Source organism: Hibiscus syriacus, unplaced genomic scaffold (assembly GCF_006381635.1).
Source record: "Hibiscus syriacus cultivar Baekdansim isolate YM2019G1 unplaced genomic scaffold, ASM638163v2 tig00109991_pilon, whole genome shotgun sequence".
Taxonomy (NCBI): domain Eukaryota; kingdom Viridiplantae; phylum Streptophyta; class Magnoliopsida; order Malvales; family Malvaceae; genus Hibiscus; species Hibiscus syriacus.
In genome coordinates this window covers 585,157-603,290 of record NW_024062551.1, presented here as the reverse complement: position 1 = coordinate 603,290, position 18,134 = coordinate 585,157, and the positions used below count along the sequence as shown (strand labels likewise).

At 32.7% G+C, this 18,134-nt stretch overlaps 2 protein-coding genes, 1 non-coding gene and 1 pseudogene across 3 annotated transcripts; 2 read left to right on the top strand and 2 right to left on the bottom strand.

Moving 5' to 3' along the window:
* The first annotated feature begins 3,893 nt into the window (after positions 1-3,893).
* On the top strand, positions 3,894-4,532 carry LOC120211999 (pathogenesis-related protein PR-1-like). The gene has a single exon (XM_039210445.1). The coding sequence runs from the start codon at positions 3,965-3,967 to the stop codon at positions 4,472-4,474; it is 510 nt and encodes a 169-aa protein (XP_039066376.1). The 5' UTR covers positions 3,894-3,964; the 3' UTR covers positions 4,475-4,532.
* A 1,501-nt stretch (positions 4,533-6,033) lies between these two features.
* On the bottom strand, positions 6,034-6,123 carry TRNAY-GUA. The gene is given in 2 exon segments: positions 6,034-6,069; positions 6,087-6,123. It is a non-coding gene; the product is annotated as a tRNA-Tyr (tRNA).
* Positions 6,124-9,150: 3,027 nt separating this feature from the next.
* On the top strand, positions 9,151-13,833 carry LOC120212047 (ADP-ribosylation factor 1-like). The gene is made up of 8 exons (XM_039210484.1): positions 9,151-9,383; positions 9,495-9,533; positions 9,700-9,762; positions 10,520-10,538; positions 11,523-11,634; positions 12,639-12,686; positions 13,090-13,220; positions 13,688-13,833. The coding sequence occupies exons 1-8, from the start codon at positions 9,281-9,283 to the stop codon at positions 13,719-13,721; spliced, it is 549 nt and encodes a 182-aa protein (XP_039066415.1). The 5' UTR covers positions 9,151-9,280; the 3' UTR covers positions 13,722-13,833.
* A 570-nt stretch (positions 13,834-14,403) lies between these two features.
* Positions 14,404-17,257, bottom strand: LOC120212018 (annotated as a pseudogene).
* Between the last annotated feature and the right edge of the window lie 877 nt (positions 17,258-18,134).

Here is an 18,134-nt window from a genome sequence, read left to right as displayed (position 1 = left end):
AAGGATAATTTATGTTATTTTGTTTATATAAACTTGTTCGGAAGAGACCGAGGCATATTGTCGCTCTGTTGAATATGATTATTACGTGGATGAGGTAAATAATGTTTATAAAACATTACTATTTTGGTAACATGCTTTTATAATTATTAAAGTAAAATTTGGTTGATTTATTAATAAATTTCTCAATGTAGGGAGCTACCAAAGAAAGTGACAAAAGTGGTACGACGATTTTGGATGATTTTATTTGACTTAATATTAAGTATGCATCTTCGTTGTATGATTTGAATATCAGAACAAGTTTGTATTTAATTATGTATGCGTTTTATTTTGGAGTTTAGACAATTATTTAGAATTGAGTTTGAATTTGTGACTGTAGTTTGAATTGTAAATCATGTAGACTAATTTTCCAGTTTTTTGTTATCGTTTTTCTATTTTTTATGAAAACTACGACAGCTCTGTTTTTCTAGGGATTGGGTCGAGTTCGGGTTCGGGTACAATATTTTGGGTCGGGTTCAGGGACGGGGCAAAAAAATCACCGACGGGGCACCCGGATAAAAAACCCGACGGGGAACGGGGCGGGGACGGGGGGAGCAAAACCGCCCGTTGCCATTCCTAACTAAAATGGACTAAAACTGATAGTTTAGATACTAAATGTGTAATTAACCCATAAAATTCATTAAATATTAAATCTTTAATTTCACTATGAATAGGAGTAGCGATGGGCATGGGACCTAAACCCGCGGGTTCTAACCCAATCCGACACGATCGGGTGGATTTTTTTAAAAAATAGTGTTGTATTTTTTTAAAGATAATGTTCGGGTCGGGTCGGGTTTAAGGTGAAAAATATTCGATCGAAAAAAATAATTTTACCTAATATATTTATGGATAATTACAATAATACCCCTCTATATATTATTTTTTTAATTAAATCTCTATTTTTATTGAATAAAAATAATTTTTTTATTATTTCGGGTTGAATCGAATTCAAATTTTATCTTAAAAAATCGAGTCCGATAAAAATATATTTTTTGATTAACCGAATCCCGACCCATGCCCATCTCTAAATAGGAGGCAATCAACTATCTAAATAGATTACTTTGGTCTGTCTTAAAGAGAAAAAGAAAAGAAAAAAGAGGGATCAAATTATTGGCTTAAAGATGCATTTGTAGTTACGTAGAAAACAATCGGTTTTAATTAGTACTTTTAAGCGAGCCGAGATCACCGGAGCAATTCAACTCTCACCCTAAATCAAAGCCAACACTTCATGACGTTCATGACTCTCAGCATATATCCGAGACTCCAATAAATAATAATAATTTTTTACTTTTAAGGTCATTAATTTATTCAAAAATAGCTAAATTTGAATTATTGGTAGCAAAATAATTATATATAGTAGAGAATCTGTCATACTTGTTGCGGGAGTGAAAGAATATGTTTTATGTAAAAAAAAAATTAGAATTTTTATTTAATGAAAATTATAGATATAGTGATAGAAAGTTTAATAAATTTTATTTATATATTTAATAAATTATTGAATATTTAATAAAACAATTGACTTTTTTGTCATTTCTAAATTGAGTTGGTGTCTGATTCATTCTTGACATAAATTCAATCAACCATTTAATATATACTAAAATTTACCGTACTCACGATTTGAGAGAATAAAAATATTTTATATTAAAAAAAAATTTATAAATTTTTTGAACAAATGAACGTAGATTAAGTAATAAGAGATTTGTATATGAGTTTATTAGTCTTATATTTAAAATTTAAATAATAACTTTTAATTGATTTATTCAAAGATTATGTAACAGAGTGGAAATATAAAATGTTAATAACATTAATTATTAATAATAAAAATATATTTTAATATGTTTCTTATATATATATTAGGATCCACTTACACAATGTAAAACTCTTAGTTTTACACAGATTTAGGACTATTTGATGAGTAAAAATAAACGGCTGAGATTAACTCCCTGTTTTTTTTTTCAGTAAATATTTTATCATTTTCTACTTTTAATCTCAGTCATCTGTTTTACTAATCCAACGGTCCTAAATCTATGTAAAATTAAAAGCGTTTTATATTGTATAAAAGGATTCTGTCCACCAACGGAGTTTGTTCAAGTGATAAGCAACTTGATATTGCTTAACCAATGTCTCAGGTTCGAGTCATTATGTATGCAGAAAATCTTTGTTAGGGGACTCACCCATCAAAACTAGATGTACGACCTGGGTCGATCCAGATTAGTCAAAACAAAGCCTTGGAAATGGAGAGCAAAAAAAAAAAAAATCATGTCCTATATCTCCTCCTTTAAATCCGGTGATATTAAGCTATTAAACATATTTAATTTTACAATATTGTTGCACCAACAATGATGTAGATCCGATTAAATTCAATTGATTTTTTTATTATAAAATGTTGCTAGTTTTATTAAAAATAGAAAATATTTAAAGTTACAATGAAGATTTACAAGTATATTCGTAAACTTAAAATATAATTATGACAATTTTCTATTACCATTGAGACAAAAACTAACTACCTAAATCATATAAGGACCAAATAATGAAAAGATTAAAAAACCTAACAAAAAAACTCGAATAAAATAAAGATACGAACAAATCTGACTGCATCGGTAAACAAACCACAAAAGGTGATGAAGCTACTGAAAGACCACCGACAAATCGTAAATCAGAATCAAGCGACGCGAGAAAACTATCTACGAACGCAGAATGCGTATCCAAATCAATTCGATGGTCCAAAGCAGGGAAGATCATCATGATAACAAATAAGCTTAATCTTGATCAGTCGTGACGATGTCAAATCCAACCCAGAGAAAAAAGATAAATAAAAACAACGACAAAACCGTAAACAACGGTAAAAACCCATAAGCTTCCAAAAGACAGAGAAAAATATGTCACAAAGACGGAGATAAACGTGTTATAAAGGCAAAGAACATGTCACAAATATATAATTATTCTTATTAAAAACTAAAATAAATAACCAACGGGCGGCAACCATCGTTAAAATTAGTATCACCGTCAGTTAAACAAAATTAAAGAAGAAAAAGTTGAATTAATCAATAAAATTGATAAAGTTGTAAATAAGAAAAAAAGTATAAACAAAATTAAAGAAGAAAAAGTTGAATTAATCAATAAAATTGATAAAGTTGTAAATAAGAAAAAAAGTAAAAGAGAGGGGACGGAAAAAACGGCTATGATATTTAAATTATATATTTTAATTTAATTAATATTAAACTAATTTATAAAACCAACGTGATAAATAATTTGTTTAGTTTACACAGACGTAAGATTATTGGATTTCCTTATATAATGTAATCTTTCTTAGTTATATAAAAATTTAGGATCGTTTGATACGTGAAAATATATTGTTGAAATTTATTCATTGTTTTTTAGGGAATATTTTCTCATTTTCCTAGTGTAATCTTAGTAGCACGAACCAAAGTAATTTCTGTAGTAAAGGAATCGTTGTTATACCTTAAGGACTCGAATTCGAGCATTATAGATATTAAGTAAGTGTGTGAGATTTGTTATCAAATTTCTTTAAAGTCGTATTTGTGAAAAAAGTCATATTTTCTACTTTTAAATATTAAGGAAGAGAGGAGAGAATAACGCTTTTAACGGCGCAAAGAATGGGTAAGAAGAAACATTCTACTTTCATTCGCATCAATTGTAGGATGAGCCCCGAGAAAACAGGCGCCAACCCATGAAAACCGGAGATCATGAAACCAAGAATTTAGGGTTTGAAAAAACTCTGTCCCACCACCCAAAACAAAATGCAAACAATCATAACCGAACATGCTTGCCACCCCATACTCCGAACTTTTCTACCTTCTTTATCTAACTACCACTAACAAACCAATAAACAAGAACAAATCCCAAGCTTATATAGTATACGTTTGTGAAAAATCTTTGTTGTGTACATATCGGCCCTCATTCAGCAATGGAGGTAGCTCGAATGAGAGCCTTCCATGGCACAGCAATCATCGTTTTCCTTTCGCTTTTATCGACGGTGATCCAGGCGGCGAACTACCTGAGTCCGGCGAATCAGTTCATGGCTCCACAAAACGCGGCACGGGCCGCCATTAGAATGCGGCCGTTGGTGTGGGATTCGAGGCTGGCACGCTACGCTCAGAAGTACGCCAACCAGAGGAGGAAAGACTGTGCCTTGAGGCACTCCAACGGACCCTACGGGGAGAATATCTTTTGGGGTAGCGGAAACGGGTGGACGCCGTCGCAGGCGGCGGTGGCGTGGGTTTCGGAGAAGAAGTGGTACAACTACCGGTCGAATTCGTGCGCCGGAGGGCAGTCGTGCGGGCATTATACGCAGATCGTGTGGGGCGGAACCAAGAGGATCGGGTGCGCCAGAGTGGTGTGTGATGGGAAGAGGGGCGTTTTCATGACTTGTAACTATGATCCTCCTGGGAATTATATCGGTCAAAGGCCATACTGAAATGCTTAAATTCCGTAAGTGAAATGTTGTGTGAAATTTAACCTGTCACGTTATGATATGTGGGGTAATTACTGTGTTTTATATGTAAGTCCTTTATGAGACTTATTTAAATTTTCTGATGTTCATATCATGGTACGAGGTTTAAGTCATTGCTTAAACACATGAATGGTACGATCAATATATAAAAAGCTGTCGGTTTTCGTAAGAGTTGGTTTTTTTTCAATTAGTTGCAGGATGATGATACCAACAGAGTTGATTCAAATGGTAAGATCTTGATATCGGTTAAGTAAATTTTGAATTCAAGTCTTTGTGTATGTAGAAAATTCTCGTTAGAAGAATTATCCATTAAAATCGTGTGATCCGAGTCGATATGTTAGTCAAGGCATAAGTCTTAGCATCCCAAAAGTGCAACAAAAAAAAAATAGTTGTAGGACTATGCACTTCCGAATGGTAATAATATAATTTGATTTTAAAATGCAAAGAGAAAAAAATTCCGATCTGCAGGAATCGAACCAGCGACCTAAGGATAAACTGAGGAAAACCCACTACAGTTTTCTCTATGGTTGAGTTCTTAAGAATACATGTAAGAACAAATCATTAGGTTTAAACATGATATTGAAAAAGACAAACTTAAAATAATTAAATTTAATTTAATGCTCCAGCGCCACCACATGGTGGGGAAGGGAATGTCAAGCAATCACCACATGCAGACCCATTAAAATGATAATATTTTTTTTATTAATCTGAGGTAAGTATATGATATTATCTGTTTTAAAATAACTTTTAACTTTTTGAAAGCTCATAACATCTATGGTGCTTAAACCTGGGTTGGTTCGTGTTAAAATAATAATAAAAAAATGGGGATGGTCAAGAGGTGTTAGACACAAATTGAATTGCTTGATGGTCATATATTTGTTAAGGATAGTAATGTTATCTTATTTCTTTCCCATGCCTTTGTAAGCGTGTAGATTATATAATTACGTTTTATTGTATCCATAATGTTTTCTTTATAATCACTTTAGATTAATTAAAAAAATTAACTTTCTTTGTTATGATAATTAATTTATTTTTCTATATATATATATATATATATATCATTGAAGTTGTTTCAATAGTTAAATGGATGATTGTTATCCTTAAAGGTTGTGAGTTCGAGTATCATCGACTACAGGACATTCGAGTATTTATAGTTAAATGGTTGAAATTATCTAGAATATATACTATCTTTTATAATCAAGCTCGATTATTAATAATAAAAAGAAAGAAATATATAATTGTTCATGTGTTAGATGTGCTTCCACTGCTTTTTGAGTTCTTTTGCACTGAGTAATTGTGTATGTCTTGCACCAGATTTTTATCTCAGTAACGCTTTAAGAACGCTTTCTATTCAGTATTTGCAAAATTGCATCTTCGTTGTTATTCATGCTAGGAATATAATGGTACTATTGAAAAAATAAATTATTAATGCCGACTAATAAAATAGGGTAATTAAAATTAAATAAGAACACTCTTAATAAAATAATAAATAAAAATTTGATGAATGCGAAGAGAAAAATAATTCCGACCTGCCGGATTCAAACCAGCGACCTAAGGATTATATGAGGAACACCTACTACAGTCCTCCGCTCTACCAACTGAGCTAAGGTCGGATTAACCGTTGTTTTAAGTATTAACTATTTGTTAGTTAATTTTTAGGTTTGATTTGTACTATTTTATTGGTTTTCGACCAAGTTAATTATATGATTCACCTTAGAATCTCCTGTTTAGTTTCTCGCATTTAGTTTCCCTTGTCAGGTTTAGGAAAGGAATTTGATTTAAGTGTATTTAGTATATATGACATAACATAACGGTTGGGAAATTACAATTATCCGGTTAGTTAAACTGTTTATTTTATATATATATATATATATATATATATATATATATATTTAGGTTACGAGTTTTAAATCCATTAAGAGTATTTCCCTTTTTTGACCCTCAATTAGGATTAAGATTAAATTTAATATTTATCAAAAAGAAAAATATTAGTTAGAAAAATTGTTATTCTTCGTTGTCTCGATAAATATTGTTTACTTTCATTTTTGAATAAAATATTGGTCTAAATTATGTCTCTACTCAATTTGAGTGTTTAAAATATTGTCCGCTCAAAACAGCGATCTAAGTTTACATATTAAATTTAGAATAAGAAAAAACAAATGATCAAAAGAACACATAAACTAAAAATTCCAAACCTTTGAATAAAATATATATGAAAGTTCTAAGTTTTTTTTATAGAAAATTTGATAAGATATGAAAAAAAAACAAAGTTTAATTTTCCAAAACTCAGATATTTGAGTGGGGAAATATAAACTTCGAGTAGAGGAAAGAAAGAAAATTTGAGATTTTTTTTCTTTTAACGGTGTTTTCAAGTGATAATATTTATTTTAGAGAAAAATTAAAATAATGATTCATTTAATTACAGATATAACTTATTCCTGCAAGAAAAAGTTAGAATATGCAATAAAAGAAGAAGAGAAACAAAATGGGAGAAACTCTAAAGTATTATATATATAGTGGTATTCTTATGAATAAATTTAAATTATATAATATAATTAAAGATACTTGAATTAAGTCAGATCAGAGATTTTTTATCTCAAACTTGACCTCGATCCAAACTTGAAAATCTTATATATCAAGTTCGTCTCGACCTGGATCTAAAATTTAAAAGCAAAAACTCTGATTTTACAGAGTCCGAGAAGGTCAAAGCCTATCAGATCCAAATTAGATTACCATCCAATAGGCTTAAATATAAAATAGGTGCCCAAACTATATCGTTTTTTCACGAATATGTGCCTAAAGTATTTTCTAACTCATCTCGGTGCCTAAACGTTACAAATAATATCATTTTAAGTGTTTGAGCCGTCAACGACAAATTTCTTCCGTTAAGTGACGTGTCATAATTTGCTGATTTTGAAATTTATTTTTCTTAAAAATTTTAAAAATATTATTATATTTAAAAAAACCTATTTCCCTTAAATTATAAAAAAACTCCAAATCCCTAAAATTCTCAAATCCTAACTTTAACCCCCACCGCTTTTTCTGGCCACGATCAACACCGTCGATGTAGTCCATGTCATCCTCCTAGTCATACGCCATAGTAGTTGTCGTCGATTAGCTGTCGGAATCGCATGGGATCGTAATTTTCATCCTAGTGTTTGCGGGTAGAAAACACCGATTCATCGTTGATTGGTCACAATTTCATAGGGATTTTGGTCATCGGGGGAGCTGAGGTCAGGTGGAGTTTCGTCGACTGCAAAGGGTAACCGTCGACGTTGGATTAGAGGTTGAAATGAATATTTTCAACATGGTTTTCAGGACCGGACCGGTTAGCGAACCGGCCATGCTACCGGTTCACTGGTTCAACCGGTCGAACCGGTTAGAAGAACCGGACGACGTCATAATTATTTAAAAAATTAAATACAAATACCAAAAATATTTAATAAAAAATTATTTTTTTAAATCACAAGTCATATTCAAAGCAAGTCATAACATATATAAATTAAAAACCATAAAATCAAGTGAAACAAAATGATTCAAATTAACTACAACATAATATTTAAGGTAAAACATATTAAATAATAAATATAATTATATAACTATAATTAAAAAATAAATTTGGGGCTAAAAAATCATAACAAAATGATATTGTTTGGTTTAATTTTTTTTTAAAACAATCTCACATGGCTAAGAAACATAGAAGAGCATCCCAAAAGTCTAAAGAGTAAAAATATGAGAACAAAACAATCCCACATTACTAAGAAACATAGAAGATCATCACAACTAACTTCTATAAATAATAGAGGTAATTTGACATTCAAAATCATGGAACCTTTTGGTGAGCATTAAGTGAACTATTCTTTCACTTCAATCAAGCTCAAATTTTAGGCTTCAATTGAGTTTCTAAATTTTTTTTTAGCTCAAGCCTTTTTGAGTTCAAGTTTCAATATTATATTTCGAGTTCGAGTTGAACTTGATAATTTTTAACTTGTGAGTTTGAGTGGAGTTGAGCTTACTTTTAAAGTTTTCAAGTTCGAGTCGAGCTCAGCAATACTCGAGTTCGACTTGGCTCGTTTAACAAACGACGTTTGGTTTAATTTTAAAAAAAAAAAAAACAAAATTTCCGATTTTTCCGGTTTTTTTTGGTTTTCAGCCGATCCGGTTCGAACGGTTCTGACCGGTTCACTAGTAGCGGTTCAACCGGTTTAAATTGAACCGGACTAGGCAACGATTCCCAGTTGAACCGGCCGGTCCGATTTTCAAAACAGAGATTTTCAAAGTTTTTGGGTTATTTCAAAATTTTTTTTAAAAAAAAAATGTAATTTAATTTTAAATATTTTTTAATATCAGATTGTAAAATATGTCATCTAATGGGAAGAATTAAAATCGTTGACAGTCCGAACACCTAACATGATAATATTTATAACTTTATGTATCATAATGAATTAAAAAATACTTCAGATACATATTTATGGAAAATGATATAGTTTGACTACTTATTTTATATTTAAACCCACCCAATATGACTATGTTAATGTTGCGTTGGGTCAAAAAACTCTTCCGAAAAAAAATAAAGAGAAAAACACATTGCATTTCTCACCCCTCTACTTTTCAGAAATCACAATTTTACCCTTCTCGAAGTTCCCAACTCCTCTTGCAAGCAGGCCCTCTCCTTTTGTAGGAGTAGGAAATCGAAAGGGGTGCTGCTTTGGAGATCTGATCCCCAAAATTCATGCACTGAGAGAGTAATTTTGTGCTATATTTAACCAGATGGGTATAATGTTTACAAAATTGTTCTCTTCACTCTTTGGAAACAAGGAGGCTCGTATCCTTGTTCTTGGCCTTGACAATGCCGGCAAAACCACCATTCTCTGTATTCTTTCTCATCCCTTGCTTCTTTTAATGTTTTAAGCGATGCCCATTTTTTCATGCGAGGAATTATGCAATGGGCAATTTTTTGATATTATTGAGGGTTTGGTTGCAGATCGGCTCCAGATGGGTGAAGTTGTCTCCACAATACCAAGTTAGTCCTTATTCAGTTTTTTTCCTATTAGGGGGATCATTGAGCAATTTGATATGTTGAGGGGAAGTTAGATTTTTGATCCGTTGTTATTTTCAAATCAGCGGATCAAAGTCTTCTTCAGTAGTTAAGAATTGCTGTTTAATTTGTTGTTTTGTTTATGGTATAGCAATTGGATTTAATGTGGAAACGGTGCAGTACAATAACATCAAATTTCAAGTTTGGGATTTAGGTATGCAGACCATTGTTCCTTGATATATGTTTTTGTTTATATATTCGCATCGATTGATTGTTTTAAGGTTGAAGAGATGGAAAACTAAATCACAATATGCATTTATATTATAATCATATTAGAGCACACACAACCTCTGTAACTTACAGAAATGTCAGTAAGAAGAAACAGTAATCATGTTGAGATTTTAAACCCCTTCTGTTTCTTATATCAAAGACTTTAATGAAGTTAATTCTCACTTATGGTACTTTAAATCTTGATTAACTGGCTTTCAACCCACAATTCACATGATTCTTTTACTGCTCGACTGTCTTTATATATCTGTTATTAGTATCTCAGGTGATAAACCAGCATAGTAAGTAACAACTTGAAGCAAGTTTACAGAACTAAGTGCTCTTTGAGATTGGAGGAACTTTTTTTGAAGCTTGGTGAAATAGAACTTCCACTTATTTAGAGACATCTGCCACACCTATTGGAGAAACTAGAAACAATGGAAGCTTAACTTTGCCTGCCAGTTCAAACTGAATTTCTGCAACCTTACTTCTTTTCTGATGCAATTTTGCTGTTATTCAAAGCCATTGGACTTCGTCAAAGTATAACCCTGTGGAACATTAATCTTAGTATTAGACTTAAATTGAATACATTGTTTTGAAAGTTTGATTTCTTTTGTCATTCTGGGTTATTTAGTTTTATTTGTCAAACATAGGTAATGTCAACTTCTTTGTCCTGATGACATCTTTATCATTTATTGATGCAGGTGGACAGACAAGTATTAGGTAACTTTTCCAAACATATAACTTTTCTTCGTTTTTTATTTTTATTTTTCTTTTATTATTTAACTTCTTACGGGTAACTCTTTGATGAGATGTTTGGTGCCCTAAACCTCTATGTAAAGTTGTGCCTTTGTGCATCTACAACAGGCCATTGGCTACTTAGGCCATTTAATAGAGCTAATATTGTTTTACTCTTCAATGTTGTACAATACGAAATGTGTTGTGTTAATTGCAGAAAAAGATAAGGTATATGTCTAATATAGTTGTATCCATTTCATTGCGACTTATTCTGATTGATGTTTGATGCATAAAGAAAGAATCATTTTGATAATTTAGTTGCACTGTTTATAGATATCCAGCTACTTGAACCAGATGTAGTAAATTTGTGATTGGATATAGCTATAGCATTTATTTACTTTTAATGCTATTGAATTGATTTTTGCTAAAGATCGGCTAGAATAAACTTCTTCAAAATGCCACAACTTACAATAAACCGCTTTGGCCTCTCCTTCTATACATTTGAGAGAGACCATCTAAAACTGCTTTCACTGTACCCTCTGACCCTATGTTTTAAGGCTGTTGTATAGTAACTTTAAAATGTTCCTGAAAATACCTTTTGTTTCATTTTTTTGTCATCAAACAAACCTACTTTGAATCTGTCATGTCATTTTAATAAGGTGCCATGATTTCCTCACTTTACACCACTCTTGTAATCAGGACTTGTGGTTTAATTGACGAGTACTGTTCCAGGCTGTTCCACTTTCTAAAATTTGTGAAATAAAATAAAATAAGTTTTGCATCGCACAGTGTATTCATGCCAGGCAAAAGTATTTCTAGTCTATTCAGATTTTGGTGTATGATTTATGTTTCATTTGCTCATTCTAATCAAGTTTTATGGTATGAATTGTTTATCTGCCTTCACTTAATATCATGTTGCACCCTGAAATAGATCACCAATCTAGTTTCCAATTTTCTTTTGCTCTGCAGGCCATATTGGAGATGCTACTTTCCAAATACTCAGGCCATAATCTATGTTGTTGATTCAAGTGACACAGATAGGCTGGTGATAGCTAAAGAAGAATTTCATGCAATCTTGGAGGTAAATTCACCAAGATATATTTGGTCATATTTCTGTATTTTACTGGTGTAACTAGTGCCGTCCATAAGATATTCTATGCTGTGAAATCTTTCTGTTAGTGTTACCTTTCTGTTCCCCCTCCCCCTTGAAGGTTATTTCCCTATGGTTATCTTCAATTTTTAAATGTTATTCCAGGATTTTATGGTCTTGCTGTATATCTCTTCCTTCAATGTATTTTTATTTATTTGTATGAAGACAGATTTAGAGGACTTCTTTGTCTACTTGTCGTTCACTTCCCATGAAAAAGATATGAACTGAAAACATGGTCATTCTGGAACCGTGCGCGTACAGGTGTCCGACACAGGCATGCCTCCAACCTGCTAGAATATGTACTGTATATGTTGGAATAGGGGGGAAATGGACATAAGAAACTAGTTTGGCGATCTATTTCAGGGAGCAACATAGATTGCATGAAATTTTAGTGAATAAGGCGAAGCAGATTCAGCGGCTTTAGGTTGAAAAAAACCCAAACTTCCAATATTTATTATTATCAGTTTATTTTAATTAGAAATTGGACTTGGGCTAAAAGGTTGAAGTTGAAAAAACCCTAACTTTCAATAATTATTTTAGCCCCCAAAAAATAAAAAGATTAGTTAAAATTTTAAAGTATTAATTATTTTTCATGGAATAAAATTATTTTTTTAAAAATATTTTAATTGAAAAGAATTTTGATATGAAAAATAAAATCCATTTAACCTATTTTAGTTGCTGTATTTTTTCCCTGTCGTGTCCTAGATTTTTAAGAATTACCCCGTCGAGTCATAACCGTATTCGTTATCCATGTCCGTGATTCACAGGACATAAACTAAACCTTCTTTTCCCCTTTCACTATCAATCAAGATGAGCATTTTATACATCTATTATGAACTACTGCTTGGTGCTTACAATATTTTCTTTTTACTTGTTAGTGCTTGATTTATATGTTTTCATGCTTCTTTTGTAATAGTTTGTGTGAATCTTTGCAGGAGGAGGAGCTAAGGGGAGCAGTAGTTCTTATATTTGCAAATAAACAGGTTCGTTTGATCATTCTATTTTTTATTTCTTCTTGGAGATGTGTTAGAACTCATTCTTTTGCTTTTCTTATGCGTGACATTGTGCAAAAGCTGATTATTTATGGTCATCGTATTAGAGAGTGAATTTGGACTTTGTTTACTGCACACAATTTAAGGATGAATAGTCATGTATAAATTAATCAGAATATGAACTTTATGAGTTCTATTGCTCAAATTAGTGGTAAATCTGCGATCCAAGTTCATTATTTCAAATTGAAGTTGTTCCCAAATACATACTCAAAAATTTTAGCTGAGAAAAGAGGAATAACCTTTTCATTTGGTGATCAAATATTGTAAATCACTTTGGTTATTTTTTATTTATGAAATTTTCTTGTAGTTAATATCACGTTTTTGGATAATACAGGATCTTCCAGGTGCACTTGATGCTGCTGTGGTGACAGAGGCTTTGGAGTTGCACAAGATAAAAAACCGCCAATGGGCTATTTTTAAAACTTCGGCAACTAAAGGGGAAGGCCTTTTTGAAGGCTTGGACTGGTAGGTTTTGGATCACATGTTTTTCTTAAATTAGATTGGCAAAATTTTGATATTTGCATATATAATGGCACCCATGCTATGATGAGATTCATTGCATGCATTTATGGTTAACAACTTCAAAGTGTTCATTTTCTTTTCATTTTTTGTCAAAGTAAATTCGACCCGCTTCTTGCAACTTCATATTTTTAAGTAGTCTTCATATTTTTAAGTAGTAGAATGGTAAGTTAATTGTTTATGCACATCGAACAGTTCATCTTTATGAACGGTAGACCGTGTGATGATGAAGGTAAGGCACTTGTACATGACTTCCTATACCGCCGATGTTTTATTTGATTCTGTTCACTTCTATGACATTGTTTTAGCCACTTAAGATTGATGATTCTTAGAATTAGCTCAAGTAGAAAACATAATTGAGATGCATTTTCACTTTCCTTTTCTTTTCATGAATTTATTTTCGATTACTGTAGGTTGAGTAACACACTTAAATCCGGAAGTGGCTAAGCTAACTTGTGTGTCCGAAGAATTGGAAGCTCGTGGATTTACAGGGAATCGCGTTTGCTCGGTATGATCTATTAGAAATTTGGGTCCGGCTTTCTGGTTTTGATTTCTTTGTTGAGTAAACTAGTAGACGTGTGAATTTTTTTTTTTAAAGATTTTAACCTTTTCATTCTTAAATTGATTCTACATTTTGTGCTTCCCCTACAGAAGCTGATAAAATCTGGAATTTTCAAATTTAAAAAATAATATGGCTTTTGATTAAACAAGACAAATTCAAGATACCAAATCGAGTTTTATTAGGCTAAATACAACTTCTGTGCTTACTAGATTGTGTTTAATCAGTAATTTTGATGGATGGCAAAATTGTGAGGGCTATTTTCTGCAAACTGAATCTTATAAATAGGGATTGGACATTTGATTCGAACCTGATAAGTTTCGATATGTCACGATTTTATAGGACTGAGTTATTTTAGATAATTTAGGTTCGATTTTAGGGTTAAAAATATTCAATTCGATCCCAATAATATTTTTCTATTTATATTTTTCCATGTGTGCGTGTGTGTTAGAGTTTCCTTAAACCCAAGTCGAGTCGGGTAACGAATGAACGGATGTTATACTCATGTCAAGTTTAGGTTGATTCTGATACCAACAAAATCAAGAATAGTTGCATTCCAAATATACTTTGTTAGACATGTCTGGTTATTTTCTTATTTCCATATCGGCTGTAAGGATCTTGCATATTTATCCCCACCATGGCACAAAATGTTCCACAACTTTCCTCAAGATCATCATCATCACCACTTGTTTGATCAAATTCCAGTAGTTCTTCCTTGTACTTCACGCTGTCCATTCTCGTCTTCATCATGTTACCTCTAGTGTCATACCCTTTTAGCATGCCCACAACTTGCATCATATTCGGCCGCTTCTCGGGTTCCCTCTGCACGCATAGAGCCGCGACGTAGATCGCTTGTTTCAACTGGTTCTCATCGAAGTGTCCCCGAAGCTTTGGGTCAACGAGATCCTTAAACCGTCCATTGGCTAAAAGCGGCTCCGCCCATTCAGTTATAGTCCTCTTGACACCAGGCAACTTCTCTATAGGCTTCATCCCTGTCACAAGCTCAAGCAAGAGAATACCAAAACTATAAACATCGCAACTCTTGGAAACCTTTCCCCACATGGTGTATCCTGGCGCGAGGTACCCTAGAGTGCCCTTAACACAGGCCGTCATGTGGATCACGCCTTCCGGGATTAGTTTCGTGAACCCGAAATCGGCAACCAGCGGTTCGAAATTCGAATCAAGGACATTACTGTCCTTAATGTCCCTATGAATGATATGGGGTTTTACTTCATGGTGCAAACACCTATGGATAATATGCCTTCTGCAGATCCAATGACAATCTTCATTCTCTTCTTCCAATCCAATTGAACATCTCCTGCAAATTGACAATGCAGATGGGATAATATGCTCAGGTTAGGCTTGTAATAGTAGACGATGAGCCGTTGATCGGTCCCGGCACGGTAACCCCTCAGTCCCAATAGATTCTTGTGCTTAACCCTTCCGAGAAAGTCAACTTCCACTGCGAATTCCATTTCGGCTTTCACTGTCATGGCTTTTAATTTCTTGACTGCTATCTGCATCCATTATTCAAGAACGATAAACTCTACTCGTATCGTAACACCGTATAAGGGTGTAAATAAAAAGAACGATCGATGAATTGTTCGTGGATCGATTGTGTGACGTTCATTTCTATTGGTTTATTAGGTTAAATAAACAAATGTGAATATAATTTTTATGTTCATTTAGTAGAAGAACGAACACGAACATAGGTGTGTTGATTCGTTTATATTCACGAACAAGCTCGTCGACTTGTTTATAAGCTCGATTACCTAATTATTTAAATATTGGTGAAGGTAGGAACTAAATTAAACATATGATAAACTTTGAAATTCAAAGTTTGAAATTCAAACTGTGAAGTCAAAGAAACTTAAAGGCTATTGGTGCAATTTCAGTATTTTTTGTTTAGTTTGCAAATATATGGGCAAAAAGAGTGTTAATTTTCGAACAATAAACAAGCCTTAAATGGAAATGTTTGCAAACGTTAAATGAACTTAATACGGATATCTTAAAAATAAACAAATGAATTCGAACATAATCAGTGGCAAATACAAATTGTAGGGTGTTTATGGTCAACTAATCATACGATTTAGTCTACATAATTGGTTAACCATTATAACGATTACTAAATTTTGCTAATAGTAACCTAAACATTAAGAAGCAGTTAATCCCTAACAGTTAATTGTTATTAACGATTCAATTATAGGCTAACATGTTGTTAACCTATTATAATTTTTTTTAAACACATAACATAAAAATTTTAAAATTTCATAAAATTTACAATCATAGACATATATATTAGTTGAAACCATATTTATTTATAGATGTATTTTATTTTTATTAATTTTTTTCTTTTGCGGTTTAAAATCAAGTATTTCTTCCATCCATGTTTGATTTAATGCACTCCTATATAAGACAAACATGAAAACTAAAAAATAGGGAGGAATCATTTTGATTTTATTTCTAATTTTATCCCCAATAAAATGTAATTAATTAATTAAAATTTATTAACTCGTAATCGTTAATGGATACTTTAGCGTTCAATTAACCGAAATTATGAAATCTTAACGGTTTGATTGATTAACTTATAAAATATAACAATTACACTGATTAACAGTTACGGTTAACAGTAACGGATTAATTTGAACACTCCTAACAAAAGGGCAACAAGGTGGGCATGTATTCACCCTAAAATCCAAATTTTTTATGTTAATTATCCACTTTACTGATGATGTTTGACCATAAATTTTATTTGTGCCCTCCCCATAAGAAAAAAATTCTATTATTAGTATACATACATGTGAATTCTTAAAAATATTTTTGAATTTGTCACTCAATATAATATTAAGATTTTAAACGAACATGAACAGAGAATATTGAAAATTTAATGTGGGAGAATACCTCAAGACCGTCGGTAGTTTTACCCCAGTAAACACTGCCGAAGCCGCCTTCTCCCAGTTTGTTATCGTCGCTAAAACCATTGGCAGCATTATACAGCTCTTTATACGTAAACATTCTCCATGTTGTATTCCCTGGAGCACCCACAACACTTCCCATACAAAAAACCATGCATTTTGTTTATTAGCACGATAGAATCAGGGATTTAAATAGTGGTACATTAATATAATAACGTCAATTACATAGCGGTAACGGTGACGTCCGGTACTGTTATTACATGATCGTCATACCCGTAATCACCACAATAACACCCAATCACAATTTATTTTCACCATCGCAACAAAAATAACGCAATTAAAATCGCGACTGTAACCGCACCCGTAATTTAAATCCCGAATAAAAACAATAAGAAGAACAGTAATATAAAGATGAGTAGTAGTATTTTTTTTTGCATAAGTGAGTAATAGTAATTTGCATACCCTTCATCGACCTTTTCTGATCTGCAGCAACTCATGATTGATCCCATAGCTTTTTGGCTTGTAAAGTCAAAAATTGAGGAGGGGTGGGCACCACCACCGCCTGAAGGAATTCAAAGGGGGCGCATGATTTCTTCAAAAGGCGCATGATTTTCAATAAAGGGGGCACAATTCGGTGCCCCAATTTTTAATTAAAATTGTAAATGGGTTAATTACTTTTTTAGCCACTACACACTTTAGAGTATTTATAAGATTAGTCCTTAAGCTTAAGCTATAAATACCCTAGCTTTCTTCTTATACTAGAGAGCTTTCTTGTGAGTAGTGAGTGTTTTGTAAACACCTGTAAATTTTCTCTCTTAGTAAAAGATCTGCAGTAGCCCGGAGACGTAAGCACAATTGGTTGAACTCCGTTATCAATTTTCAGGTATTATTTTTCCGCTTTTATTTCGCATTCTCACTAATCTGGTTATAGGGAAATTACTTGTACTCGGTTTATTTCCTAACAACTGGTATCAGAGCTTTTGGTTGTGAATTCTGTCAAATTTTTACGAGGTTACTATTCGGGTTACTATTCATGTGAATAGTGAATTTCATGAATAGTGAAATTCGGTCGGCGATACGAGTTTGTCGACGGAGGTGTTCTAATACACGGCGGTTCGCAGAAATTGTCAGAAACGATCCAAACGAAGCCAGATTTGAGTGGGAGCGATGACTGCAGACGAAGGGAATGTGAAAATTGAAAAGTTCGATGGTGCGGACTTTGAATTTTGGAAGATGCAAATTGAAGATTTTCTATACCAGAAAAATCTATATCAACCCCTCTCAGGAAAACAACCAGAGGGCATGAAGAATCAAGACTGGGCTCTTCTCGACAGACAAGCCCTCGGAGTTATCCGACTGACGTTATACCGCAATGTTGCTTTCAAC